Source organism: Octodon degus, unplaced genomic scaffold (assembly GCF_000260255.1).
Source record: "Octodon degus isolate 3935 unplaced genomic scaffold, OctDeg1.0 scaffold00031, whole genome shotgun sequence".
NCBI classification, from domain to species: domain Eukaryota; kingdom Metazoa; phylum Chordata; class Mammalia; order Rodentia; family Octodontidae; genus Octodon; species Octodon degus.
This window is the reverse complement of record NW_004524607.1, coordinates 17,971,020-17,995,735: the sequence shown is the minus strand read 5'-3', so window position 1 is coordinate 17,995,735 and position 24,716 is coordinate 17,971,020. Positions and strand designations below refer to the sequence as shown.

At 46.9% G+C, this 24,716-nt stretch overlaps 1 protein-coding gene across 2 annotated transcripts in view; it reads left to right on the top strand.

The window, feature by feature from the left end:
* The window catches only part of Smurf1 (SMAD specific E3 ubiquitin protein ligase 1), a 119,646-nt gene extending 95,472 nt beyond the window's left edge, over nucleotides 1-24,174 (top strand). The window contains exons 6-18 of one of the 2 annotated variants that reach the window (XM_004629635.2): nucleotides 859-934; nucleotides 4,270-4,511; nucleotides 5,224-5,308; nucleotides 6,579-6,725; nucleotides 7,725-7,923; nucleotides 9,642-9,745; nucleotides 13,531-13,645; nucleotides 14,750-14,928; nucleotides 15,710-15,847; nucleotides 16,501-16,621; nucleotides 17,613-17,814; nucleotides 19,403-19,478; nucleotides 21,076-24,174. In XM_004629635.2, the coding sequence (XP_004629692.1) occupies nucleotides 859-934; nucleotides 4,270-4,511; nucleotides 5,224-5,308; nucleotides 6,579-6,725; nucleotides 7,725-7,923; nucleotides 9,642-9,745; nucleotides 13,531-13,645; nucleotides 14,750-14,928; nucleotides 15,710-15,847; nucleotides 16,501-16,621; nucleotides 17,613-17,814; nucleotides 19,403-19,478; nucleotides 21,076-21,175 (1,784 nt within the window). In that variant the 3' untranslated portion in view covers nucleotides 21,176-24,174. Of the gene's footprint in view, nucleotides 1-858; nucleotides 935-4,269; nucleotides 4,512-5,223; nucleotides 5,309-6,578; nucleotides 6,726-7,724; nucleotides 7,924-9,641; nucleotides 9,746-13,530; nucleotides 13,646-14,749; nucleotides 14,929-15,709; nucleotides 15,848-16,500; nucleotides 16,622-17,612; nucleotides 17,815-19,393; nucleotides 19,479-21,075 lie in introns of both variants that reach the window. The other variant, XM_023713423.1, reaches the window with a different exon arrangement.
* The last annotated feature ends 542 nt before the right edge of the window (nucleotides 24,175-24,716 follow it).

Here is a 24,716-nt window from a genome sequence, read left to right as displayed (position 1 = left end):
GATGTCCCTGTAGTGCAGTTATGCTGCAGCATTAACATTTAGGTGGCCTAGACTATCAATATTGAAAGTACCCCATGTCATTATTAAACATAAGTCACAATTTTCTTAAGAAATAAGGTAATTTGGGCTGGGGAGATAGCTCAGCAGAATAAGCGCTTGCCTGACAAGCACAAAGGCCTGAGTTCAATCCCCGGTTCTGCCAAAAAAAAAAAAAGAAAGAAAGAAAGAAAGAAAGAAGGTAATTTAAAAGAACTGAATATTAGCTAGGTGTGGTTATGCTTTCCTATTATCCTAGCACATTGGGAGGCTGAGGCAGGAGGATCTGAGCAACTTAAGGAAACCTTGTCTCAAAACAAACAACCCCCACCCCAAACCATGACTGTCCTGACTGTTGCATTGTGTTACTTTATGAGGAGCATAAAAAGCATCGCCCCCTTTCTACAAGACATTTTTAAAAATTATTTATTTGTGTGTGTGTGTGTGTGTGTGTGTGTGTGTGTGTCTCAGCCCACCAGGGGGCGAGGCTGGTTGGCATGTGGTGCTGGGGGATTGAACCGCGGTCCCTGTGATTTGCTAAGCTTGTTTTAAGTAGGTGCTTTAGACCACTGAGCCATCTCACCAGCCTCTCTACAAGACATTTTTAAAGAGCTGTGTAAGTGGTATGTGGTATATAGAGCTACTGAGGTAAAACACTTTATAATGAAGGGTGTGTGTGTGTGTGTCTATGTGTCTATGTGTCTATGTCTACATGTGCCTTATTTATATTATACTTAAATAATACAGTTCCAATGGATAGCTTTACTACAATGTATAAAATGCCCCTGGTTTTTAACACAAGCCATTTCTTTTCCATTTTAGTCAGTTTACAGACACGAGACAGAATAGGCCCTGGAGGGTCAGTGGTGGACTGCAGAGGACTGTTAGAGAATGAAGGGTATGTATGCCCATGGCTTTGCCAGCGCAGTGCTTCACTACTCTGGGTAGTAGTAATCTTCCTATCTACATCTCTCTGCTGGGCACTTGAGATGCAGCTGGGGACTTGGGGATAAAATATGCTCCACTTTATTTGTTCATAAAGAAAGCTGCATATAAGACTTAGGACCCAACCAAGGAAGGTTCCCATAGGCCTAATGGGACAGTGTGAGGATCAGTAAGAATTATAACTGCAGTGAAGTGAAATACATTGAATACACTTAAAATCCATGCGTTTATACTAAAGGGCTAAAAACCCTAAGACACGAAAAATAGATCAAAAAATTCAAGACAGATGTGCTGGCACACACCTGTAATCCTAAAACTCAGTAGGTTGAGGCAGGAGGATCAGTGCAAGTTCGAGGTCTGGCTGGGCTGCAAAGTGAGTTCAAGAGCAGCCTGAACTGCATAGTAAAACCCTGTCTCAAAAAGACAAAAAAAGAAAATGAAAAAGCCTCCTTCCACTGATGAACATAATCATTATATACTAAAAATGTGTCCTAATAAAAATTTGAAAACAATGTAAAACCTCATTGGTCCCTGTCAAAATTCTGCCGTCTTCCATCAATTAAGTGACCAAGGCAATGATCAGTAATTGCTAATAGCCATGCATGGTGGGACATGGCTCTAAATCCCAGCATTGTGAGGCAGGAGGATCACAAATTCCAGTTCAGGGGCTGGGGAGATAGCTCAGTAGAATAAACACTTGCCTGGCAAGCTCAAGGGCCTGAGTTCAATCCCCGGTTCCACCCCCCCCCAAAAAGAAAAAAACAACCACAAGTTCCAGTTCAGCCTGGGCAACTTAGTGGGCAACGGGGCTTATATCTTGGCAGTTATAGAGGAGGAGGAGTGTGTCATCCTGCCCTGAGGGAATGCAATAAGTGACATCCTACATAGGACATTCTAAGGACAGACACCTCATGTCTTCAAATAATACAAAAATAAAAAGGAAAGAGAAATCCTAAACTAATGATGAAATAGGCCTGAGAAACTGAGCTACTAAATCTACTAAATGCAACATGTGAAGTTTGGATCTTGATTTGTGAGCTGATTGGAAAAAATTAAGCTCTGATATTTGATGGTTTTTTTCAAAAATCATTTATTTTTTAAAAATTCTGACAATGGTAAAAAAGTCCTTATCTTTTAGAGATATGTGCATTCCAAAGCATAAGTGTTTTATTTTTTGGAAATCCAGGAGTGTGTATTTCTTGTATTCTGTTTAGCATTCGGGTTTACAGTAAAACACCTTTTTATTTTAGAAAAGGCGTTTTGTTTTAGAAAATAATACATGAATTGAGTTATAAGGAAAAGTATTCTCCCCTGGAGATGATTAACTAACTGTAGTCTGTTTTGCCCACCTACATAGTAGAACTGCATCTGTGTAGAACAGATAGAAGCTGGTCCTGGACCTCTCAGTGGAGATACGACTGTCACTGGCACCCCATGTGTTCATTTTCAAACAAGATGAGTCAAGGATTTGGTGTTTCTTCTACTAGATTAGATTGGGCTTCATTCAGAAAAGAGAAACTCATTAATTTGAAAGGTATCCCTCCTAGCCTACAAGTTATTTAAGTGTTTTTAAATAGATAACTCATGCAGGCAATGAAAGAGTATCTATTAAAAATAAGCCTCCCTTCCTCCTTGTCCCTTGTTACCAGCTTGCCTCCAAAGAAGCAGCTGTTCTCACTGCAGATTTGCCAATTTTTCCTGTGCTCTTCTGGAGATTTTCTGTGTTCTCTCCTTTCATGTTTTCTTCTCTCACTTTTCCTTTTAGTACAGTTGATAGCATACCCCTCTGTGTGCTCTTGGAAGCTTTCCCCATTCACATGCTGTAGACTAGGGATCCTTTGGCTTTCCTGCCTCCTGGCTACCTGCGGGGCTGACATTCGTTGCTTGGTGCCAGCCACATGCTCTTCCTATCTCCTGATTGCCTTGTGGTCGAGAGGTGCTTGTCCTACTGCAGGGCTAAGGCAAAGGCTCAACTCTGCCACAGAGCATGCTGAAGCTGTATGTCATGTGGGAGGGACTCTGGCTGCCTGAGTCCTGAATGATGATATGGCACACACACACCCCTCCCAGTCTGTACTGTACATTGGCTTTTGGCAAGGATTAAGCCCTTGTTAAGGTAATTTGTTTCTACATCATCTCAGCCTCTCCTGACTGATACAGCCAATTTCATTTTAACAACTATTTTTTTTTAACAACTGTGAAACGTGGAACACATTAAATGAATCTAGTTGGGGTGATCTGATGATTGTTAAAAAACAAAAGGACATCCAATCAAAAATAACAATTTTAAATAAACAAATGCTGGATAAATGAACTCTACCTCGAAAGTGTTACCACACAAATAGATATACATAGTTTTTAAAGGGGATTATGTACTTATTGGAAGATATAAAGGATAAATAAAGGTTGGGCTAAGTTTCAGAGCAGCCCAATGGAGGGAAAGAGAGCGGCCAGGTGACAGTGTGGGAGCTGCGTAGCAGGCAAGGGGGAGTCATTGCTCCAGTGCTGAGCTTGTGAATGTGTTGGAAATTCCCTCATAAAGGAAAGTAGCTACTAAAGTAAATTATCTTCAAATTTGCTCAAGTAGTAAAGATTTATGTTAAAAAGTACTTAGTGTAGTGTGGCATGTTATACAACTAGGAATTCTGTCGTGTAAAATAACAAGCAAAATGGACTTAATTTAAAATCAAGAGAAATGAGATTGATTTAAATCAAGAGAAATGAGATCACATCCCATGCACTCCTTCTAGTGCATAATTGAGTCTTCCATTTCTTTTCTTTTAATCTTTTTTTATTTATTCGGTACAGGGTCTCCCTGCACAGCTTGGACTCATAGTGATCCTCCTGTCTCAGCCTCCCCAGAGCTGGGATTATAGACATGCGCCACTATACCTGGTTTCAGTGGCCAGGCATAGCATACCAGTCCTGCATGCCATGCATCAAACCTGGGTCCTTGTGCTTGCCAGGCAGGCACTTGTACCACCAAGCTATCTCCCCAGCCCACTGGGCCTTCCATTTCTAACCAACAGTGATACCATTCGGGTGGCCCTGGCCATGACACACCTAAAACAGCATTAAAAACATGGCTGTCTTTGACTAACTATTCCTCTTAAAAGTCTCTCTTTAATTGTCATAAGATGAATTTTTTAAAACTAAGCACTAGGACACTTGACTTGTTAAATTACAGCAGACACAGGTGGCAGCAGCACAAGGGTGGGCAGTGCTGTGAAGCTCCAGGCACGTGTCCTGCAGCTCCCTCCCTCACTGTCTTCACCCCTGCTCCTGCAGATCCGTGTATGAAGACCTGGGGCCTGGGAGGCCGCTTAGCTGCTTCATGGAGGAGCCTGCCCCTTACACAGATGGCACTGGCGCTGCTGCAGGTGGGGGCAACTGCAGGTTTGTAGAGTCCCCAAGTCAAGATCAGAGACTCCAGGCACAGCGACTTCGGAACTCTGAGGTCCGAGGTTCACTGCAGACACCCCAGAACCGGCCACATGGCCACCAGTCTCCGGAGCTGCCTGAAGGCTATGGTGAGCAGCACAGTTTCTGGGAGCTCTGGGTTGGTAAATGCTGCGTAATCACTTGAACCTGCTTTCACTGCTAGTGGCTGTGTAAGTACAAGAGCCTGGGAGAGGTGCTGACAAGTCTGGCTAATTATGAATCCTCAGCAGCACTTGAACTTCTCAGCTTAGAAATTGTATAAAAATTAATTTTAGGCACTTTAACACCAAAGAGAACCCAGGTGAAAAGTAAGTAGGGTAAGGGAATATACAGTGGTGTGTCACTTGAATGTGGGAGAGACAGCAAGGAGCTGGGGCACCAAGCAGGGGCCACTTGACCACTGCAGAGAGAGGAGCAGAGTGGAGGGAAATGTAATTTAGATAGGCAGATAGTCCCAAAGTGAGAGCAGTCAGGATAGCAGAGAGGTAAGTCAGGTGGATCTTGAGGTGCTGGGCAGCTCATAGGTGTCTCTTCCAGTTCAGAAAAGGCACAAAGTGAGCTCTGCCCAAATAGGCAGGGCTGTTCTTGCGAAAGCCAGGCAAGGGCAGCACTTTCCAGCCCTTCTCTCAGTAACTAAGTGTGTTGAAAGGTGTAATCCCAGCTCTTTCAGAGGGGTGGTGTTGGTGTTCAAGTTGATGTTGAAAGGGAAGTGTGGAATCTATGGAACGATCCCTAGAAGACTGGTTGAAACTCCCCATGCCATTGAGTTTATCTAACTGTATCCCCTAATTTCTTATGCAGAACAGAGAACAACAGTACAGGGGCAAGTTTACTTTTTGCACACACAGACTGGAGTGAGCACGTGGCATGACCCCCGGATACCCAGGTATATTTCTGAAATATTCTCAAAGCTGATCTCTAGCAATTGGCATGAAAAGCCAGCCCCTTCCAGGTGTGTTGCTCCCAGTTTAAACTACAAGTACTGGTGAAGGCAATGAGGCATAGTCTGGGTTGTGCTTCAGAGCAGTGGAGGGGGGCGAGTGGGATGTGTTCAACATAGGACTGACCACAAGCAGAGCTGGTTATGGAGCAACTCACTGTGGTGTCTCTCTATTTTTTTATATGCTTAAAATTTTCCATAATAATAAGTTAAAAAGGAAATATAAAGACTCTGTTACCCTTTCTCTCTTCTACTTTACTGTCCCTCTTGCCTCAGTCCCTTGGGGACCATTCCGGGGGGAGATGAAGCTTTTCTATACGAATTCCTTCTACAAGGCCATACATCTGAGCCCAGGTCAGAGAGACCCCTGCCCTCCCCCATAACACAATTAAGTTTCTTTTTTTCCTTTGCTTTGCTTTGCTTTCTTTTTTTTTCTTTAAAAAAAAAAAAAAAAAGCATTACTACCTAATAAGATTTTTAGTAATGCTCATTTCCTTTTATTCATAATTTGTTTCACTTGAGAATAAGCTTCCTGTGTTTGATTTTCCACGTCTATATTGAATTTATGATTCAGTATCTACAGTTAGAATTGAAACATTACCTGCAAATGAATGAGGTGTCTCTGTAGTACCCACTGTGAGGAATGAAAAGCTTTTGTGATATTTATGAAAGCATCCTGGTCAGTGATGCTGTATTTAAGTAATTAATCAAAAATCCAGAAGCAAAACACTTGCTTAGCTAAAGCCAGCCTGATGAAGGGAAGGCCTCATCCTGCTGCAACTGTTCAGAATGGCGAGTGTTCGAATGCGTGTTATGCGTCCCCCTTAGCCTTGAACACCTGGGGCTGTCTGGGAACTTTGCACTAAAGAAACCATTCTGACTTTGAGAGTTTAATTTGACTTGTGAATTCTGATAGCTCTCCCCACGTTCAAATGCTTACCCTATCCCACCCTCTTTCTTATAAAAGATGTTTAAGAGTAGGCCTTGTGCTTCGGATGGTTATCAGCTCAGGAAATGCCATTAGGGTCTATCAGGTGTTGCTGCCATTTGTAGCATGAGGCCTGACCTCAGTGGTATTTGGTGTAACATCCTGACTGTCCCTCTCAGCAGAATGGGGACATAGACACCTTGATAGAGACCCCTGTGACTCTGAGGTATCGATTCTATTCCTCCAAACTCAGATGGATAAGCTTCTGTATATTTTCCATTTTGGTAGAGACCTTAACAGCGTGAACTGTGATGAACTTGGACCACTGCCACCAGGTTGGGAAGTCCGAAGTACAGTTTCTGGGAGAATATATTTTGTAGACCATAATAACCGAACTACCCAGTTTACAGACCCAAGATTACATCATATCATGAAGTAAGACTTTGAAAAAAATCTTTGTTGACCTCTTCCACTTGATTTTTTCCCTCAATGTTTTCTTGTATTACTATTTTCCTACTTCATTTGTTGCCTTGTGTATTGGATAGTAAGCACGAGCAAAACAAACTACATATTTAGCAGACAGTTACATGTTCTAAACTCTTAATGTGAACATTACTGAGGCTGGATATTGTTGCTGCCCTTTTCTGTACTTGCAGCGTAAATTAAAGTCACCCAGATGACAGTATGAAGCGGCTTCATTAATGAGGCTTCTGCATGCAGCAGTGTAAAGACATGTGGCTTTGCCTGTGAGCACTGCTGGGTCTAGAGGGGCCTGCTGGTGCCCTCTACCATTGTCATTCCTTAGTGGCCCAGAATGGGAATGATCTTCAGTCCTATGACCCATGTTCTTGGTTTGTTGTGTTCTCAGGTCAAAACATCTCATACAACTATTCTAAGTGGTAGCTGATATTAGTGGCAAACTGGGACAAAGCAAATGCCACTTTGTCTTTGTACTGGTCCTAGTCCTTTTATTGTACTGATACTTTGCATTCAGTGAATGGGCTTAGGAGTACTGTGGTGACCAAAACAAGAAATGGTCACCCCCAGATTTCACTTGTGGTGTTGGCTATAATATATCACCTCCTTCCACTATGGAAAAAAGATTTTCTGTCAACCCCATTTTATTGTACCCACCAAGGCACATCTCATAGTATGTGGTTCAGTCTCATCAGTGTGTAATAGATGCTCAGTAAATGATAGCAGCTTTTGTAATAATAATGTATGAGACAGGCGGTTGCTTGGAATTGGAGCTTTCCTACAGTACCCTAGACTGATATCTAGGTTGATGGCTTCCATCGATAATTGTTACCTGTCTAGGTGCAGTTACAGCGGCAGGGACTGAGCACTCTGCTGAGCCTCTGTTGGAAGCAGGCTCTGCCTGCAGCTCCTTGGCCTGTGCTTGCAGAGTGACTTGGCTGTTTCTCCTTTCACTAGTCACCAGTGCCAGCTCAAGGAGCCCAGCCAGCCGCTGCCTCTGCCCAGTGAAGGCTCAGTGGAAGATGAAGAGCTTCCTGCCCAGAGATATGAGAGAGATTTGGTCCAGAAACTCAAAGTCCTCAGACATGAACTGTCACTTCAGCAACCCCAGGCTGGGCATTGCCGCATTGAGGTTTCCAGAGAAGAAATATTTGAGGTATAAATATGTCATTTGGGCCTAGACTCTTCAGCACTGAGGATAAACAGCTGGGGTGACTATGGACTCCTCTGTTAAGTACCCTGCCCCTGTGGTGTTTCCTTCTCTGGTGAGCTCTGTCTGCTGCAGGCTTTAATGGGTATTTTGGGTGTGGGCTTAATGGCTCTAAGAGATTGCAGGTTTGTCAGGGTGAAGCCCCAGGTAGAGACAAGGAACTGTATTTCCTCTTATGCCAATAGTTTGAAAACTAGACACCCCAGTTCTGCCCCCCCCCCAAAAAAAATACCTTAAAAACTAGACACTGTCTAAAGTGAAAACCTAAAGATTTGGGCAGGAAATGGTACTCTCTGCCTTGTGCAGATTGCATAGTCCTTAAACCTGTGTCCACCCGTCCACCACCCCCCCCGCCTCCTTTGGGGGTCAAAGGAGACATCTACATGGAATTCCATCAAAGGCATTTCCTTCGCAGAGAAGCCAGAGGCTGTCTGATTTATGGTCTCTGCTGGGAGCAAGGAAGGCAGATCCATGTAGCAGTGCTACAGGATCAGGGTCTCTACATAGTGGACCCTTTGCTAAAGGAAGATGGCCAGGTGACAGCTCAGAGGTCTTTGGGCCACCTCCCACCCTCTCATATAGAGGCATCTACAGAAGGTGCCAAATGAGGCTGAGTGTGGTGGCCCGTATGTATAATCCCAGCACTTTGGGAAGCTGACCAGGGGGATTTCAGGTTTAAGCTCAGCTTGGGCAAGTTATTGACTTAGCAAGATACTATCTCAAAAGTAAAAAATATGTGTTGAGGATGTTGCTCAGCCCTGGGTCTTGTATACCTGGAGGGTAAAAAAAATAGTACTAAAGGTTTCCCTAGGAAGCATATAGCTTTGGCACCTGAGGGTGGTTCTAGAGAGCAAGGCCACCACCCAGGGTGCCAAACCCCTTCTCCACAGAAGGGCACAGACAGAGCAACCCCAGCCTGGTGGGCACAGTAGTGCTGAACGGCAGGGTGTCTGCAGCACCTAGTTTCATCCATGAAGTCATCTTTAATAATTGGAAGAGTTGGAGAAGACTTAAACTGTTGCTCCCAGACCAGTTCCACTAGTGTCCCTGTTCCCTCCTGGAATGGGAGAGTTTTGAAGCATGAAAAGATTCTTGAGTGTCCTGTCACTGAAAAGAACTACACATGGCCGCTCCCACCTGGAATGCTGAGTCTCAGGGAATGCCAGACTGGCATCTGTTTCCTGTGCTTTGCCCAAGCTGCTTGACGTCTCACTTAGACTCTCTCTTGCTTTTTGACTCAGTGGGAAATCAGGTGTGATTTTTCAGTTTAGCTAGTGACACAGGCTCAAAATTCTTGAAACACCCAGTTTAATGATGTCTTCATTTTGGTTAGAAAATTGTTTACGGGGCATATTAAAGTTAATTTTTATAGAGAAAATCAACTGTAATGAGGACATTTGTCTGTAAGTCCTTAGTGCTGGTGCTGAACATGTATTTATGTGTTTCCTTTCAGAGTAGTATGACCTAGATTGCTCCTGTCTTGCTGTCATCTCTGAAGGGGAAGTTAATAGGGGGAAAATGTACTAGATGAAAGGATCAAGCTGGGGAGGAAACCTGATGCAATTTGCATTTGAATGAGTGTATATTTTTAATTAGTCTTTTGTCTGTAGCCTTTCTTTGTAAATTAAGAAACACCCTTCTCTCTGTATCATTTTGATATGTAGGAGTCTTACCGTCAGATCATGAAGATGCGACCCAAAGACCTGAAGAAGCGGCTGATGGTGAAATTCCGAGGAGAGGAGGGCCTGGACTATGGTGGCGTGGCGCGGTGAGCCATTTCCCCTCTGTGCTGTGTGGGTGGGCATGGCTGTGGCTGTCTGCAGAGGGCATCGTGTGCCCCTTGCTTCCTAAATGATGCTCTCCTTGCAGCGTCACTTTGGGCAGTGAGGATGTCATGCAGGATGCCATGCCCCGGCTTTGGCTTGCATCTCGCTGTAACCCATGAACATGACAGTGACTATCACTGTGCTTTTCCTTTTTTATTTTTTTCTCTGATACTTGATAGTGAACCCAGAGCTGGGGAGATAGCTCAGTAGAATAAGCGCTTGTCTGGCAAGCGCAAGGGCCTGAGTTCAATCCCCGGTTCCGCAAAAAAAAAAAAAAAAGAGAGAGAGAGAGAGTGAACCCAGGACCTTCACACTGAGGGACCCACCTATTGAGAGAGGATCTCTCTAAATTACCCAGCTAGGCTCAAGGTTGCAGTTCTACCTCATCCTCCCAGAGGGCTGGGATCATGGGTATGTGCCACCATGCTCAGCTGTGTTCATTTTTTGTAGCTAGAATTAAACTTTAAAACTCAGAGCACCTGCTTAGGCAAGCTTAGGCAAATACGCAGGAATTGCAGTTTGATCCCTGGCACCACAGGCCGCGGCAGCCCCGTCCCCAGGGTGGGTTGAGCTGACCATAAAAAATTAAAAAAGAAACTAAGTAACTTAACTCACCTCTTCAGGCTGGGGGAATAGCTTGGTAGTCTGAGCCCCTGCCTGGCAAGTGCAAGGCAGTGCACGTTGCTCTGTCTGGGTTCAGTTCCCAGTACCACATACCATGCTGGCTGTATGCCTGTAATCCCAGCTCTGGAAGGCTGCAACAGGAGGATCACTATGAGTCTGAGCTACATAGCAAGACCCTGTACCAAATACATTTTCTAAAAAATTTGTTTTAAACGTTTAAAGCAACAAGAAAAAAATTCACCTCTTCTTCATCTCACATGCCTGAACTTGCAACACACAAGACCAGCTCCTGAAGCAAATAGGAAGGGCCTGGCCTTTCCTATCATAGGATCTCCAGCCAGGAAGGGACGGAGGCCATGTAATTGTATTTGTATCTAAGAAATTTTGTCAAATACCATTCTGAAAGTTGATCAGTATAGCTTAAGCAAATAATTAAAAAAAACAGAATAAATGACATTGCTAAATTGCCTAGACTGGGCTCAGACTTGTGTCCCCCTGCCTCAGCCTCCCAGGTGCCAAGACTAGAGTAACGTGCCACCATGCCCAGCTGCACTGAATCTTTTGATAATCCTCCACCCCACCCCCCATGCCTTCCCAGTACATGGCTCCTTGGTGGAGCCTTTGTCCTCCAGGGATTCTCCAGCCCTTCTTCCACCCAGTGGTTGTGGGAGCCAATGCTGGTCTGATCCACAGTGTTGTGGGTCCTCAGCTCCCTCTTTCTGAATTACTCCACTGTGTATGGGCTGTCTTGTGTGGCTTCCTTCTTTTGTCTGCATCTCTTCCATCAGACACAAATTGCTTCCGTGAGCAAGCAGTTTGTTTTGCTCATACCCGTAGCTCCTAGAACAGCACCACGTACACACTGAGTACAATCTTCATAGTGTCTGCTGAAAGAAGGAGTTTTTCTGCCTGTTTCCTCTCTGCGTCTTACTTTGGTTTCTGAAATTACTGTGACTCCAATATTGGCTCCTCTGTGTGTGTTTCTCTCTTGTACTTTATTGTCTCTTTTCTCTTTTTCTTCTTTCCCTACTTTCTTCAAGATTTCCAGTGTTTTGAAAATTCTTTTAGTTTTGTTTTTTTCAGTCACCATAATGTACTCATTTATTGAATTCCATTGTAATAAAATAGAAAATGAAAGTACAGCCAGGGTGGTGTCACATGCCTGTTATCCCAGCACTTGTGGGGCTGAGGCAGGAGAATCACTGTGAGTTCAAGGACAGCTTGGGCTACATAGCGAGACCCTGTTAGGAAAATAAAAAATGAAAGAACTGAGATAAACTAATGTATCTGTCACATGATTGAGTTCTTACAAGAGTGCCCCTGTAACTTGCATGCTCCTGAAGGAATTGCATTTACTCACTAACTGTCAGCACTACCAGATCAGCTGGGCATGGTAGCACACACCTGGGTGGTGAGGCAGGAGGATCACGAGTTCAACCCCAGCCAGTGAAGCTTAGTGAGACACTGACTCAAAAAAAATAAAATAAAATAAAATAAAGCAACCCTATGGGCTAGGGAGGCCGGGTTCAATCCCTAGTACCACAACAAAACAAACTACTATTATAAGGTCCTAGAAATATGCTAGCCAAACAACATGTTCTCTGCTCCATGCCCTCCTTCCTCAGGCAAAAGACTTCTCAATCTGATGAGGTCAGGTATGGATGAAAGAACTATGTAAAGTAAATTTAAACCTACAACTCCAGCCAGTGCTGCGGGGGAGCCTGGGGTCCTCTGACCACTTGTTGTAGTTGTGGCCCAGTCTTAGGAAGTCAGGGTGCGACAGCCTATGCCATTTTTTAGTTAGACCATCAGAGAAACAAGGGCAGGAGGCAGCCCCATCAGAGCTGGCTTTCTTTCTGCCTCTTTCTGCCCGCTTATATTCTATCCTGATCTCAAATTCACAGCAATCCTCCTGCCTCAGCCTCCCAGGTGCTGGGATTACAGGTGTGCCACCACGTCCAGCACAGTTTCTGTTTCAAGTGCTTTTTGTTTGTTTGTTTGGCTGATTTATATTTTAAAGTTTTTAAGGAAATAATAAAATGACATAAATATTGAAGGAATTCATAAAGTCATGTAATTATACTTGTATCCCATCCAGAATTAGAAACTCTTAGAATTTCTATTTAAAATTTTGAACTAGTTTCCCCCCCCCCCACCACCCCAGAACTGGGGATTGAACTCAGGCCCTTGCACTTGCCAGGGAAGTGCTTATTCCACTGAGCCATCTCCCTGGCCCTAGTTTTATGTTTTTATTTGTTTTTGTTTTGTTGTGCTGGGTGTTGAACCATGAACTTTGACACTGTACTACATCCTCAATTGTTTTTAGGGTTTTTGTTTTTTTTAATTTTAGACAGAATCTTGCTAAAATGTCACAGCTAGGCTTCAAGTTCAGATCCTCCTGTGTAGCCTTCTAGAATGCGTGGGATTTCAAGCATTCAACACCATGCCTTAAACTAGTTTTTTAAATTATGAAAGTTATAAATGTGTGTAGGAAAAAATAACAGTTGAAAAGAAAATTATTAAGGTAAAAAGTAATTGTTCAGCAGTCCCTTCTCTGCTTCTCTGGAGTGTGAAGTATGTTCTTCATAATGAAACATTTTATTTCAGAAAATCTTGAAACCAGAATAAGTGAAAGGAAGCATGAAAGTGACCCAGAGTCCTAATTGTGAAGTTGCCTGTCGTTCAGGAGGAGGCACTTCCGTCAGTTAATACCGCCTCAGCCACACGTGTGACCCCTGAGGTTTTGGCCTTTGCCAAGTGTTGAGGCAACCTCAGGTGAGAGGCAGCAGGACTAGCAAGTGGGCTGCAGAGAGTACAGGTCACTTGTCAGTTTTCCTTAGCTGCAGGGTTGTGGGGGCTGCGGTCACTCTGTGGTGAAGGGTGCCAGTTGGGTGTTCTTGAGCTCTTCTGGGTGCTCTGGACACTATTTCCCTGGCTGTTGGTCCCATTGGTATGCCTCGCACCCTCCGGAGCAGACGTCCTGCCTGTCCTCCTTTCCTGTCGATTGTTTTTGGCCTCACAGGGCAAGAGAAAAATGGTCCTTTTGCAAAAATCTAGGCACAGAACTCTTAGCACATACGAGCTTTGTTGTCATTGTTCCTAGGGAGTGGCTTTATTTGTTATGCCATGAAATGTTGAATCCATATTATGGACTCTTCCAGTACTCCACAGACAACATTTACATGTTGCAAATCAACCCAGACTCTTCAATTAACCCTGTAAGTATGCAGAAGATGGCTGGGGGCTCAGTTGGGAGTTTTCAAGGTGTGTTTTCAGTGTCAGTCCTGGATTTTGGTTTAGTCGGTGTAGATCCAGAGACCACAGTCAAGTGCAGACCCCAGGGAGGAGTATGTGCAAGCAGAGGACAGGAAAATGGAGCTGCTCACGTACGAGGCTGCCTCCCTGCCGTGTGCCTTGTGGCCTGGTGGCTGTGCTCGCTGAGATTTTCATTCTGAGGATTACAAAGCCTAGCTTTCGGGCAAGGGCAGCGCATTTCCATCATGAGCACTTGTAGCCGCACAAGCTGACACTTAGCGCGCGCAGTGCTTACAGCACAGGCTGAGCCATGGGTGCTGTGGGCCGTGTCCTTTGGAAGCTCAGTCACAAGGCCACCAAGGTGAAGTCAGGGAACATTCAAATGTGGAAGAGGCTTCAGTTACCTTGGAAGTGGAGTTTTGACAAATTTTTATGAGCTGATTTGTAATTCAAACCTGAAATTAGAAACGTCAGGTTTCCTAGTTAAAGATGAGAACAGCTCAGCCCTGGTTTTAGAATGATTCTGTGGCTCTTATTTTTTGTGGTCATGGATGCTAGACAAATACTCTCCGTGGAGCCACACTCCCAGCGTCCTTTTACTTTTTCACTTGGCTCATTCATACTTACTTTCCTCTGTGCCCCAGCAGCAGACAGGCTGTCTAGCAGAGGACCAAGGGGGATTGCCTGTGGCTCTTTCCTTTTGAACAGAATGGAAAGCCAGGCTTTGTGCCCTGGGCCTGTGCTAGGCTTGATTCTCAGCTGTCACCATGTTGAAATTGTTTCTGAAACGGGTCTCTGCAGTTTCCTTTTGCCCCTGGACCCCTGCAAATAATGTGGCAATTCTGGAGTGTTCAGCCTGAACAAATAAAACATCATGCTAATCCACATGAAAGACATTCTCCAAATCTCAAGCTCCCTAAGTGGCCTGATTCCAGCAGGCCATCAGCATAGCCTGGAAGCAACTGTGAGTCAGTGCTGGCGCCTCCCAGCACAGCCTTGCAGGAAGCCAAGCAGCACCTTAGCTGCTGGTTTCCTAACCAATTCATGATCTCTGCTGCCCCCTACAGGACCATCTGTCTTATTTCCACTTTGTGGGTCGGATCATGGGTTTGGCTGTGTTCCATGGACACTATATAAACGGGGGCTTCACAGTTCCTTTCTACAAGCAGCTTCTAGGGAAGCCCATCCAGCTTTCTGACCTTGAGTCAGTGGACCCTGAACTGCATAAGAGCCTGGTGTGGATTCTGTAAGTATCGACTCATGCAGCTACCTGAGGAGTTGTACCAGGCTTGGAGGCTGAGTCTGTGTGTGCTGTGATGTGTGTATTTGGGGGGAGTGTGAAACTGGGCAAGGGAAATAAGGAAACTGTTGTACTGTGAGAAACCACAGGTTTATTAACTAAATTTTTTTTTTGGTTGGAACCGGGGATTGAACTCAGGCCCTTTTGCTTGCTGGGTAAGTGCTTATTCTACTGAGCCATCTCCACGGCCCCTTAACTAAATTATTAAAATGACTTATCCTTCTCATGACATTTGGCCAGTTTCTCCCCATGGGCTAGTTTCTTTTATTATGTTTGTGAGTTATTATGGTCTGATTACAAATGTCAGAGCTAGTCCCAGCCTTCGGTGTGTGGGAGGGGAAGAAAGACACTCCACAGTGTCTCATTAATCTGTAGAGGGGCCGAGAAAGCATTGAAGCAAAATGAGTATTTAGTGCCTTTATCATAAACTCTCTTGAGAGTGGCAGTTCCTTGGACCCAGCCATCTCTACTCTCCCTTCTCACCCAGACTCGGGGCAGAAAGCAGTTAGGTCTCGTGCCTCATAAAATCAGAGCATGGTGGAGCAATGTGGTGGCTTCCTATGCAGTTGGGGACGCAGGAACTACAGCCGTGCCTTCCGCCTCATTCAGCACCAACACTCTGGGCCCTGCCTGGCTCCGGTTCACAGAGCTTTCACCTCTGTCCCTTTGCTCTGGACTGGGCAGTGGCCCAGGTGTAATGGAGACATGTTTCTGTCTTCTTCGGCAGAGAGAATGACATCACTCCAGTGCTGGATCACACATTCTGTGTTGAGCACAACGCTTTTGGGAGGATTCTTCAGCATGAGCTGAAACCCAATGGCAGAAACGTGCCTGTCACTGAAGAGAATAAGAAGGAATATGTCCGGTAACATCTAGGGTATACTTTGGGGTGGCCTGGGTGCAGCAGGTGCATGTCTAGACTGGTGTCACTCCCTGCATGAGGCTCACCTGTCCCTAAAGACACAACTGGAATCATGCCAATAGGGGCAACTTTTGAGAGTCAGGCTTGGCACCTTCCTGGGGTGCAGCTCTGATAGCCCAAGCCAGGAAGCACTCCACGTGGCCACACTGGGGGCCGAGCCCAGCGAGCGCTGCAGGCTTCCCTGCCAGTCCCCAGGCGTCCTCGCTTGAGGCAGACTAGCCGAGGAAACCAGTCACTTGCATTGGAGATTCAGAAATGTGGGCCTGTGTGCACTCAGGCTGACGCATGGTTCTCATACTGCCCTTATTTCACTTCCAAATGTACCTCTAAATTATAGTGCTTGATCTAGCAGGCCAAGTTAAATCCTACTGCTCATATCAATAAAAAGTCAGAATATATAGGGGAACATGCTAGGGTTTTTTGCTTTGGTTTTGTTTGGTTTTATTAAGACAGGTACTTCAGCCAGTAGGGTTTGTGTCTGTCTGTCTTAGAGGGGAGGGGGCTGACTGCACAGCTGAACCCAGCTGCTGCTGGAGGCAGGCAGTGTCTCTGTGCCCCATTTGGTATTGTTTCCAACACACAGCCTTTTCTTTCAGGTTGTATGTAAACTGGAGGTTTATGAGAGGAATTGAAGCCCAGTTCTTAGCGCTTCAGAAGGGGTTTAATGAACTCATCCCTCAGCATTTACTGAAGCCTTTTGACCAGAAGGAGCTAGAGGTAGGTGCTTGGCACAAGGCCACCAGTGCTACCTGAAGCTCAGCTTTGTCCCAGAAGGGTAGAGTTGGGGCTTGGGCAGAGGGGAGCCCAGGGTGTCTGTGCTGCCTTGTCAGCTGGTGAGGTGTCCCCTTGGCAGCAGGAAACCACTTCAGGGGTTTGTGGCTTAGTCTTCATGTATGCCCCGGGTCTGCCTGCTTATTTTGGCTACCAATAGACTGAGGACCAAGTGTTAGTCTCCTCTGACCATATTTCATGGGTTTGGGCACAGGGTTGTTGGTCAGCCTGGTGCACAGAGGCCCATCCACGCCTTCCAGTTGCCACATAGATGCCTCGAACTTGGAGCACATGGGTGGGAGGTTGTTTGTTGTAAAGCGACCCCCACTCCCAATACTGGGGATTGAACCCAGGGCCTTCGCACCGAGCTGCATCTCCAGTCCTGTTATGTTGTAGAGACAAGTCTTGTTAAGTAGCCCAGCCTAGGCTTAAACTTTTACTCCTTCTGCTTTCGCCTCCCAGAGTGATGGGATTGCAGGTGTGCATTCCACCCAGTTGAGCTCTTTAGACAAGTAGGGAAATATGGCCTGTGTACCCAGGCTGTGCATAACTTGCCAGGGTCTCATCCCTTCACACGGTGCTCTCCCTGTGTGTTCTGGAAGGGTGCCTTGATGTGGCCTTAGTTACAGTCCCCTCTGCTCATCTTGTGGTTGGTCCTTGGATGTTCACCCCTCAGCAGTGCACAGCAGAAGCAGAGCTTTGGTTCCAAGATGGTGCTGTGCCTGTAGCCGCATGCTGCAGTCCTTGGAGCTGAATGCCACCAGCGAAAGACTGCACATAGGTTTGGGCCCCTTTCTGTGCAGTTTCTTCCCATCCAAGCATCCGTTGGGTGGATTTGGACAAAGCTTCCTCCTGGCTTTGGGCACAAAGTCTTAACTCCTGTGTGTCACACAGTGGCTTATTGCCTTTTGGTGATGCTCCTCTCGTGCCTTCTCAGTTAATAATAGGCGGCCTGGACAAGATCGACTTGGACGACTGGAAGTCGAACACACGGCTGAAGCACTGCGTGGCAGACAGCAATGTCGTCAGGTGGTTCTGGCAGGCAGTCGAAACCTTCGATGAAGAGAGGAGAGCCAGGCTCCTGCAGTTTGTGACCGGCTCTACACGAGTCCCTCTCCAAGGATTTAAGGCTCTACAAGGTGACTGACGTGGTGGCAGGGCTGGTCCCCAAGTGTGCCACACTGTGTGTTCTGATTAGGCTGTGGGAGGGAGAAGCTGAGTGTTTGATGAGGGTTGAGATGTGCACTGGCACACAGTGTGGCACTCCTCTCTTAGAGCGGAGGCTCAGCACTGTGGAGCCACATGCCAGGTGGGTGGCAGCTCCCCACTGAGCGCAGTGTTCCCACAGGAGAGTCACTCCAGAGCACATGATTCCAGTGTCCTTACCACTTTCAAAAAGTGTGGACACTTGGACTGACAGGGGCCACTGGGATGTCTGGTAAGGCCCTGGTGGTCTTTGTCTGCAGAGGGTCCAGCACCCCCCTCCGGGAAAAAAAAATGAAGGGAGCTGCCTGTAGTAGCCACAGCCTGTGGCTGAAGATTTGGTAGAAGTACAGAATAGTCACAAGGACTTTTGAGAACCCCCAAGGGAAGGGGACTGTGGTGGTGTCTGCCTGTAGAGTTCTGCAGGGCCCAGGGCCAGTGTAGAGGGTTCCAGCCAGAGCCCTGGGGTCTCAGCCTGCTCACCCAGCATGGTGGTCACACGGCCTCCTTCTCCCAAGACCTACAGAATGAGCTGAGCAGGCTTTCAGGTGAACAAACCAAGACCCCCCTGAGGTCCTAAAATTTATTTTTCCCTTCAAGGAAATAGTGAGGTGGTAGGGGCAGAATTCTGATGATACTGTGACCCCAGGCTTTATTTTCTTGTTTCATCGATGAGCCACCAGCAGGCCTATTTGCAGAGTTCTCTATAGGGACCAGGGGTATGGCTCAGTAGGATAAGTGCTTGCCTTGCAAGCGCAAGGGCCTGAGTTCAATCCCCGGTTCCGCCAAAAACAAAGAACAAAGTTCTCTGTTGCTATGAAGATCTTCCATATCCTCTCTAATCAGATAGAATCGGGAGCCATGTCCCTATTGTATGTACAAGAGAGGGCAGCCCAGACACGGCACAGGTGACCTGGGGCCACGACAGGGCCCTCATTTAGGACAGAGTGCCTGATGCTATGAGGGGAGAATGTGAGCACCACGCGCTGTGGGGATGCAGAGTCCAGCACAGCTAGCTGCTCAGGAGGCAGACCCAGGAGGCACCAGAGCTGCCCAGGCTCGCGCTGTGGCTGAGGGGGCCACTGCCAGCCGTTGTGCCGCTGGAAGGAGCCAGTGACCACACGGGAGCAAATGCCGCCAAAATGGAGCCCAGTGAACTCTACAGTTTTGTCCAAAAGGACATCAGTTTGCAGGCAGGTGTCCTAGGGTTGGCTCCATGTTTATGGCAGCAGCTGTGGCCAGTAGTGGCCAGCATGGTGCCACTTGAGGTTGAGAAAGACCTGAGCAATGAAAGACGTAGGGGTTGGTGAGCCCTCTGTTTGAAGACACCCTTGAAGCTGCTCAGTCAGAGCTGTGTGGGGCCCTTCCCAGAAGCCTCTTCGGCCTGAGTCCTCTGAAATGTTGCATTTCTATAGTGAGTGCCACTGCAGCTGTGCACACCCCTCTAGCAGAGCACTGTGCCTGGCCTTGGGGCTCTGCCTCTGAGGTACATTGACTAGAATATTGTCTTGCAAGGTTCTACAGGCGCGGCAGGGCCCCGGCTCTTCACCATCCACCTGATAGACGCAAACACAGACAACTTGCCCAAGGCACATACCTGGTAAGAGCTGCTGGTGGGTGGCACTGGGTCTGGGAGGGGGGCCAGAGCACTGGTCTGTCTCCTTTCAGCTGTTTTCTTTGTAGGACTGTGTTTCGTTTACGCAGGGCTTCAGATGGTGCCAACAAGAGCATTTGTCTCAATGGGACATTGTGCGAGGGTTGTCAGAAGACTTAGAAAATTGATATGTTGCGAGCATGCAGTTGATCAGTGCTGATGTTCTGGTGACGACACTGATGGCCACTACTGCGCAAGCCCACGTCTTCCTCCTTGCTGGGCTCCATAAATCTCTGTGCATGTGTTCACTTAGCACCAGGCAGAACTGTAGATTGTAATTTGGATTTATTGGTCCTCACTTTAACATTTCTTTGTCCCTGTTTTTCTCCTTGAATCTGCATATGAGATGGCTTTTTTTAAAAAAATAACCTATTTAGTACAGGGTCTACAGAGTGAGATGGCTCCTTTTGAAAAATGTCTTCCAAAATTTTAGCTTAAAAATGAATGTGAGCAGTGGTTTGAGCGTCTTGTGCAGACATAGACTTTGACTCGGGATCACTGGCCTCTTGGTCAGGACACAGGCTGCAAACCTTGCTGGGACGCTGACCTGGGTGGGCTGCGGGTGCTGCCGTCATACCCTGCATTGATGGGCTTTGGTTGGAGAAAGGTGCTAAGCATTCTAATTAGGCCTAACAAACATCCGGGAAACAGGCTGATGCAGCTGTTCCCAGGACTCTTGGGCAACAGGGAAGCCCTGCCCCAGTGTGCTAGTGTCATCTTTTTCTAGGAGCCTGTCATGTTGATACATGGTAGTACCCTCCTCAGAAGGCTTCTGCCCTTTAATAGTTCCATACTTGATATAAGAGAGGATAAAAAGTACCCTGATATTGAAGTAACAGAAAAATGGGCACCACTCCACCAAACCCAATGGCTTAGTGCTAGTGCAATCCCTAAGTATTGAGCCCCAGGAGTTCACGGGCCACGTGCCCTCTGGGTCTCAGTTCTGTGTTTAGACAGCAGCTTTCTAAATGATGTCATTTACTTAGATAAATACTCAAAATGAGTTTCCCATGGAAGTATGGAGTTAGAAGTTTAACATTCCTTTCATCTTTCAGGGATTTGGCACTTTATTAAAAGGTTTGAGCTATAATGTGCTTTTCCAGGGAATTTTTTAGACTGCCCGTTTGGGGCTCAGATCAAATCCCAAAGGAGCAGACAAGGGAGCAAGGACTGGCTGATGGCCAGTCTAGATTCCAGGGGTCAGCAAAGGGTGTTCCTGGTAAGGACAAATAATTCTTCCCAAAGACAAAAATCAAATTATGAGCTTTGTCTTCATAGAAACAGTCTTAATTAGTAATTTATAGTTCAGTTTTGGAGGTCTTGGGATTTATTTGCTGTGGGTCGACTGAAAAAGCTTTGCCTTAGAAGCAGTAAAACACCAAGAGGTGGAAAACTCACTGCCCCACCCGCATCCCATCCCCAAAGCAGGTGATGAGATTTCGTGCCCCGTATGTGCTGCCAGCCTGTCTCCTGCCTGCCTGTGCCCTGGCAGGCAACCTAAGGACTTGTCCCCAGCAGTGACTGAGTCCTTTGTCCTTTCCAGCTTTAACCGGATCGACATCCCACCTTATGAATCCTACGAGAAGCTCTATGAGAAGCTGCTGACTGCAGTGGAGGAAACTTGTGGCTTTGCTGTGGAGTGAAGAGCAGCTCGCGGCCGCAGAATCTCACTCGTGACCACCAACCAAAAGCATATAGCTTCCGTGTGCCTCGCGCAGAGCTGGCTGAGGCCCGGAATCCCAGAAAACCTGAGCGAAAGGCTTTTTTCCCTCCTTCTTTGGCAGAAGGAGGGGGCCGGGGACTTTAGTAGGTGGCTGCCACCCATCTATCCCTCCTTTATTATAGTTCTCCCATCCCCTCCATCACCCATCCAATAAAACACAGCCAGTTTCTGCCCTGGGCCTCGGTCACACATGGTGGAAAGGCTCACGGCCTTGTGCTCTTTATAGGAGCTTGTACCATGGTTCGGAGTGAGCTGGGCCCACAGAGGGTTTGCACGACCATTACACCAGCTGTCCCCTCTCTACAGCTTCAGCACGCCTTTTCAAGTTCAGCAGGTGCTGGTTAGTTTACCAGAGTTCAGATTCCAAGTCTTATGTCCTAGCAGCCTGTTCTGGATGGCAGATTAATTTCTAACTAAAAAATGACTACAGAGTGTGTGCTCATTGGAACTGTGCCACAGCAGGAAGCCTGAGTCAAAGTGTGTTTCCCGTTTGCGAAGTAAAGGAATTGGGGCAGCTCTCATTGGAGGCCGCGGGTATTTCTTTTCAAGATATCCTGGCTGAAAAACTCATTTGCACAAAGAAAAACTGTCTTTCCTTTGCTGCATCCTTTATCCAGTTGAAATTCTTTCTGACGAAAATACCATATAACGGAACTAAGCAAATAACAGACCAAAACCAGCCTCAGATCTAACCAGTCCGTGCAGTGCTGGCTCCGGTGCGCTGCTGTATGCGGAGGAGCACTGACTGGCTCTGGAAATGTTAACAGACTTCGTTGTGGCAATTGCTAAGAGCTAAACTAACCAATTTTGTTACTAGCTGAAAAGAGAGTGGGACAGTGGCCCTGCTGACCGGCTCCACCTGAGTTAGCGCTGTACACAAACAGGGTATGGATATAAACCAGTGGCATAGGGTGGGGACAACTCCACGTGGACCCAGTTGGCCCCTTCGCCTGGTGGCAATGGTGACATTAATAGCTCAATTCACTTACCCAGATGTCTCCATAGGCTGAGTGAGGCCAAAGCCAGCCAACTCTGTGTTTCTAACACCATTTCCAGTTTGCACAAAAGTTCTAACAGTGTTTTATTTCCACAGAGTGGCTTGGTTTGGGACATTAAAGCTTCCGTGGAAGATAGTAGCGCCAACAAACTTTTTGGTATGGTGTCGCTGCTGTTTTAGTTTGGGGTGGGGGCAAGTACAGGGTATTCATTAGCGAGACATTTCACTGCTGTTGAAGTTTGAGTTCAGTGTTGGGCTCCTGCTGTGGCCAGAGGTGGATCAGGAAGGGCCTTTTGATGAATTTCATCTGTTCCTTTTGTTACTTTTACTGAGACCCAGGAGCGTGGAGGATGGCTTCGGCCTCTGCATCTGGCTGCAGTTCTTGTGCTTGCCCTGAAGCAGTCTGCTGTGGTGTGGGGTACGCTCACCTTAGACTCACCAAGCCTGGTCCAGGCTTGCCCAGCTCAGCAGCCACTAGGCCCGGGTCTGTAGAGTCCGGTGGCACTCTGCCTGCTGTGCTCAGACAGAAGGGATCCTGTGCGCCTCGCTGCAGGAGAATTGAATCCATTGAACGTCCAGGCCAACATGCGGCCTTAGTCTCTCAAGTTTTTGCCTTGCCCCAGTAGGGCTTATCCGTGTCTCATTCACCTGGATGTTTTGGAGGGCGTTCTAGAAATCCACTCCCCAGGACTCCATCCAGCCTTCCCTTACAGTCTCCCTTAAAGTTTGAGGAACTGAGAAGTACGGACCCCTGGGAGATTTGCTGTGACCAGACCCCAGCCATGGGAGGCAGACACGACAGCTACAGAGGGAAGCAAGCTAATTCTTCAGGTCAGAAGTACTGCCAGATTTCCTGGTGGCACCCTCCCAGACCTGCAGAGGTGAGGAGGAAAGCCAGTTCAAGACTGTGAAGCAGGAGTGGTGCCTACAACACCTCAGACACTACCTTCTTGTGCTGGGAGGGATAAGAGGACAGGCCTTAGCAGCTGTATGCACTGGCCTATGTTGGGTGTCCCTTCAGCTAAGATAGAGGTGGTAGCTTGGGCCCACCTGGCCTGGTTTGCAGGCCTGCCCAGAGTTGTGTCCCTCTGCTCTCTCCACTTGGCTTCTGTCAGGGTGCTGTACTTCTAGAACTTGAACCACTGACAATGGTCTGAGGCTTCTGGACTCCCCAGGGGATGCTGCCTGGCAAGTCCATAGTAAAAGCTCCTGGTGTCCCATGTGTGATCTTGTTGGTCTCCCCACCCCTATCCTGTGGTCTTTCCTCACCCAGATCCTTCAAGGGCCCAACTTTCCAGGCTCGTCCTCCCAGCGGCCAACAGCCGACACTCAGGGATGTAGCAAACCACCATTCTGCAGCGTTAGGGTAGGAAAGTGAGGCGGCCACGTGGGCGGCTCGGGGTGACAGGAAGGAGCACCCTCGATCTCTGAAAGGAGAGTATGCCACTAGAGTGGATTTTGACCCCTAAGCTGGCTCAGCCATGTGGTCCAAATTCAGGTTTGGTGGGCCTCAACTCGGAGATGTCAGGACCGGTCCTCTGCAGAGAACATACCCTGCCCCACCTGCAGCCAGGTGTGTGCCGCACAGCAGCCTTCCTGAAACATAGTATGGATTTTTAAAGTTTATTTTTGTTTCTCAACCACTTTATAATGTATTTTTAATTTATTTTGTAATGTCTTGTTTTTAAGTATTGCTGCTATCCTTGTTATTCTTCCCACTGTTTTTATTGCTGATTTATTTTGTGAAAGTTGTACACTAATGTTCCAATTTATGTCAAAATCAAAAGTATTTAAATACTAGTTCTATTTAATGTGGTTATGGAACCAGCTGGAAACAAAACAAACTGATTGTACAGCAGGCTGGACCCGGGGGGGTCAAGTTCATTTTGTTACATATGCAATAAACTCACGACTTTACATTTTATGATGCCTGTTATTTTGGTGTGGAAATAATATCCCAGATTCCTTAGTTTCACAAAAGTCTATCAGTGGTCAGAAATACCAAAAAGGGCTTCCAAGGAAAAAGGTCAAAAGTAGTAACAGAACTGTACGAAAAAACCTAATACAAATGTGGTGGCTGGTTAAAAGTGCTTTATCAGGGGGCCAGCAAGGTAGCTCAGCTGTCTAAAATGTCTGCTTGCGCTGAGACGGCAATTGAGACTGGGCGTGGTGGCGCACGCCTGTAACCCCAGTTCTTGGGAGGCTGTAAACGGGCGGATCACTACGAGTCCAATCTAGTAGTGAGACCCTGAACACCCTGTAGACCCTTCCCCCCAAAAATAAATAACCAAAAAAAGGGGGGCTGCTTACAAGCTTGGCAAGCACGGACCGTGGTTCAATCCCGCGCACCACATCCCGCGCTAGCCGTGCCAGCAGGGCAGGCTGAGCCAGCCAGAGTCCCGGCATCGTGGCACACAACTGCAATCCCAGCGCTGGGAGGGTGAACGCAAGAGGATCGCCACAA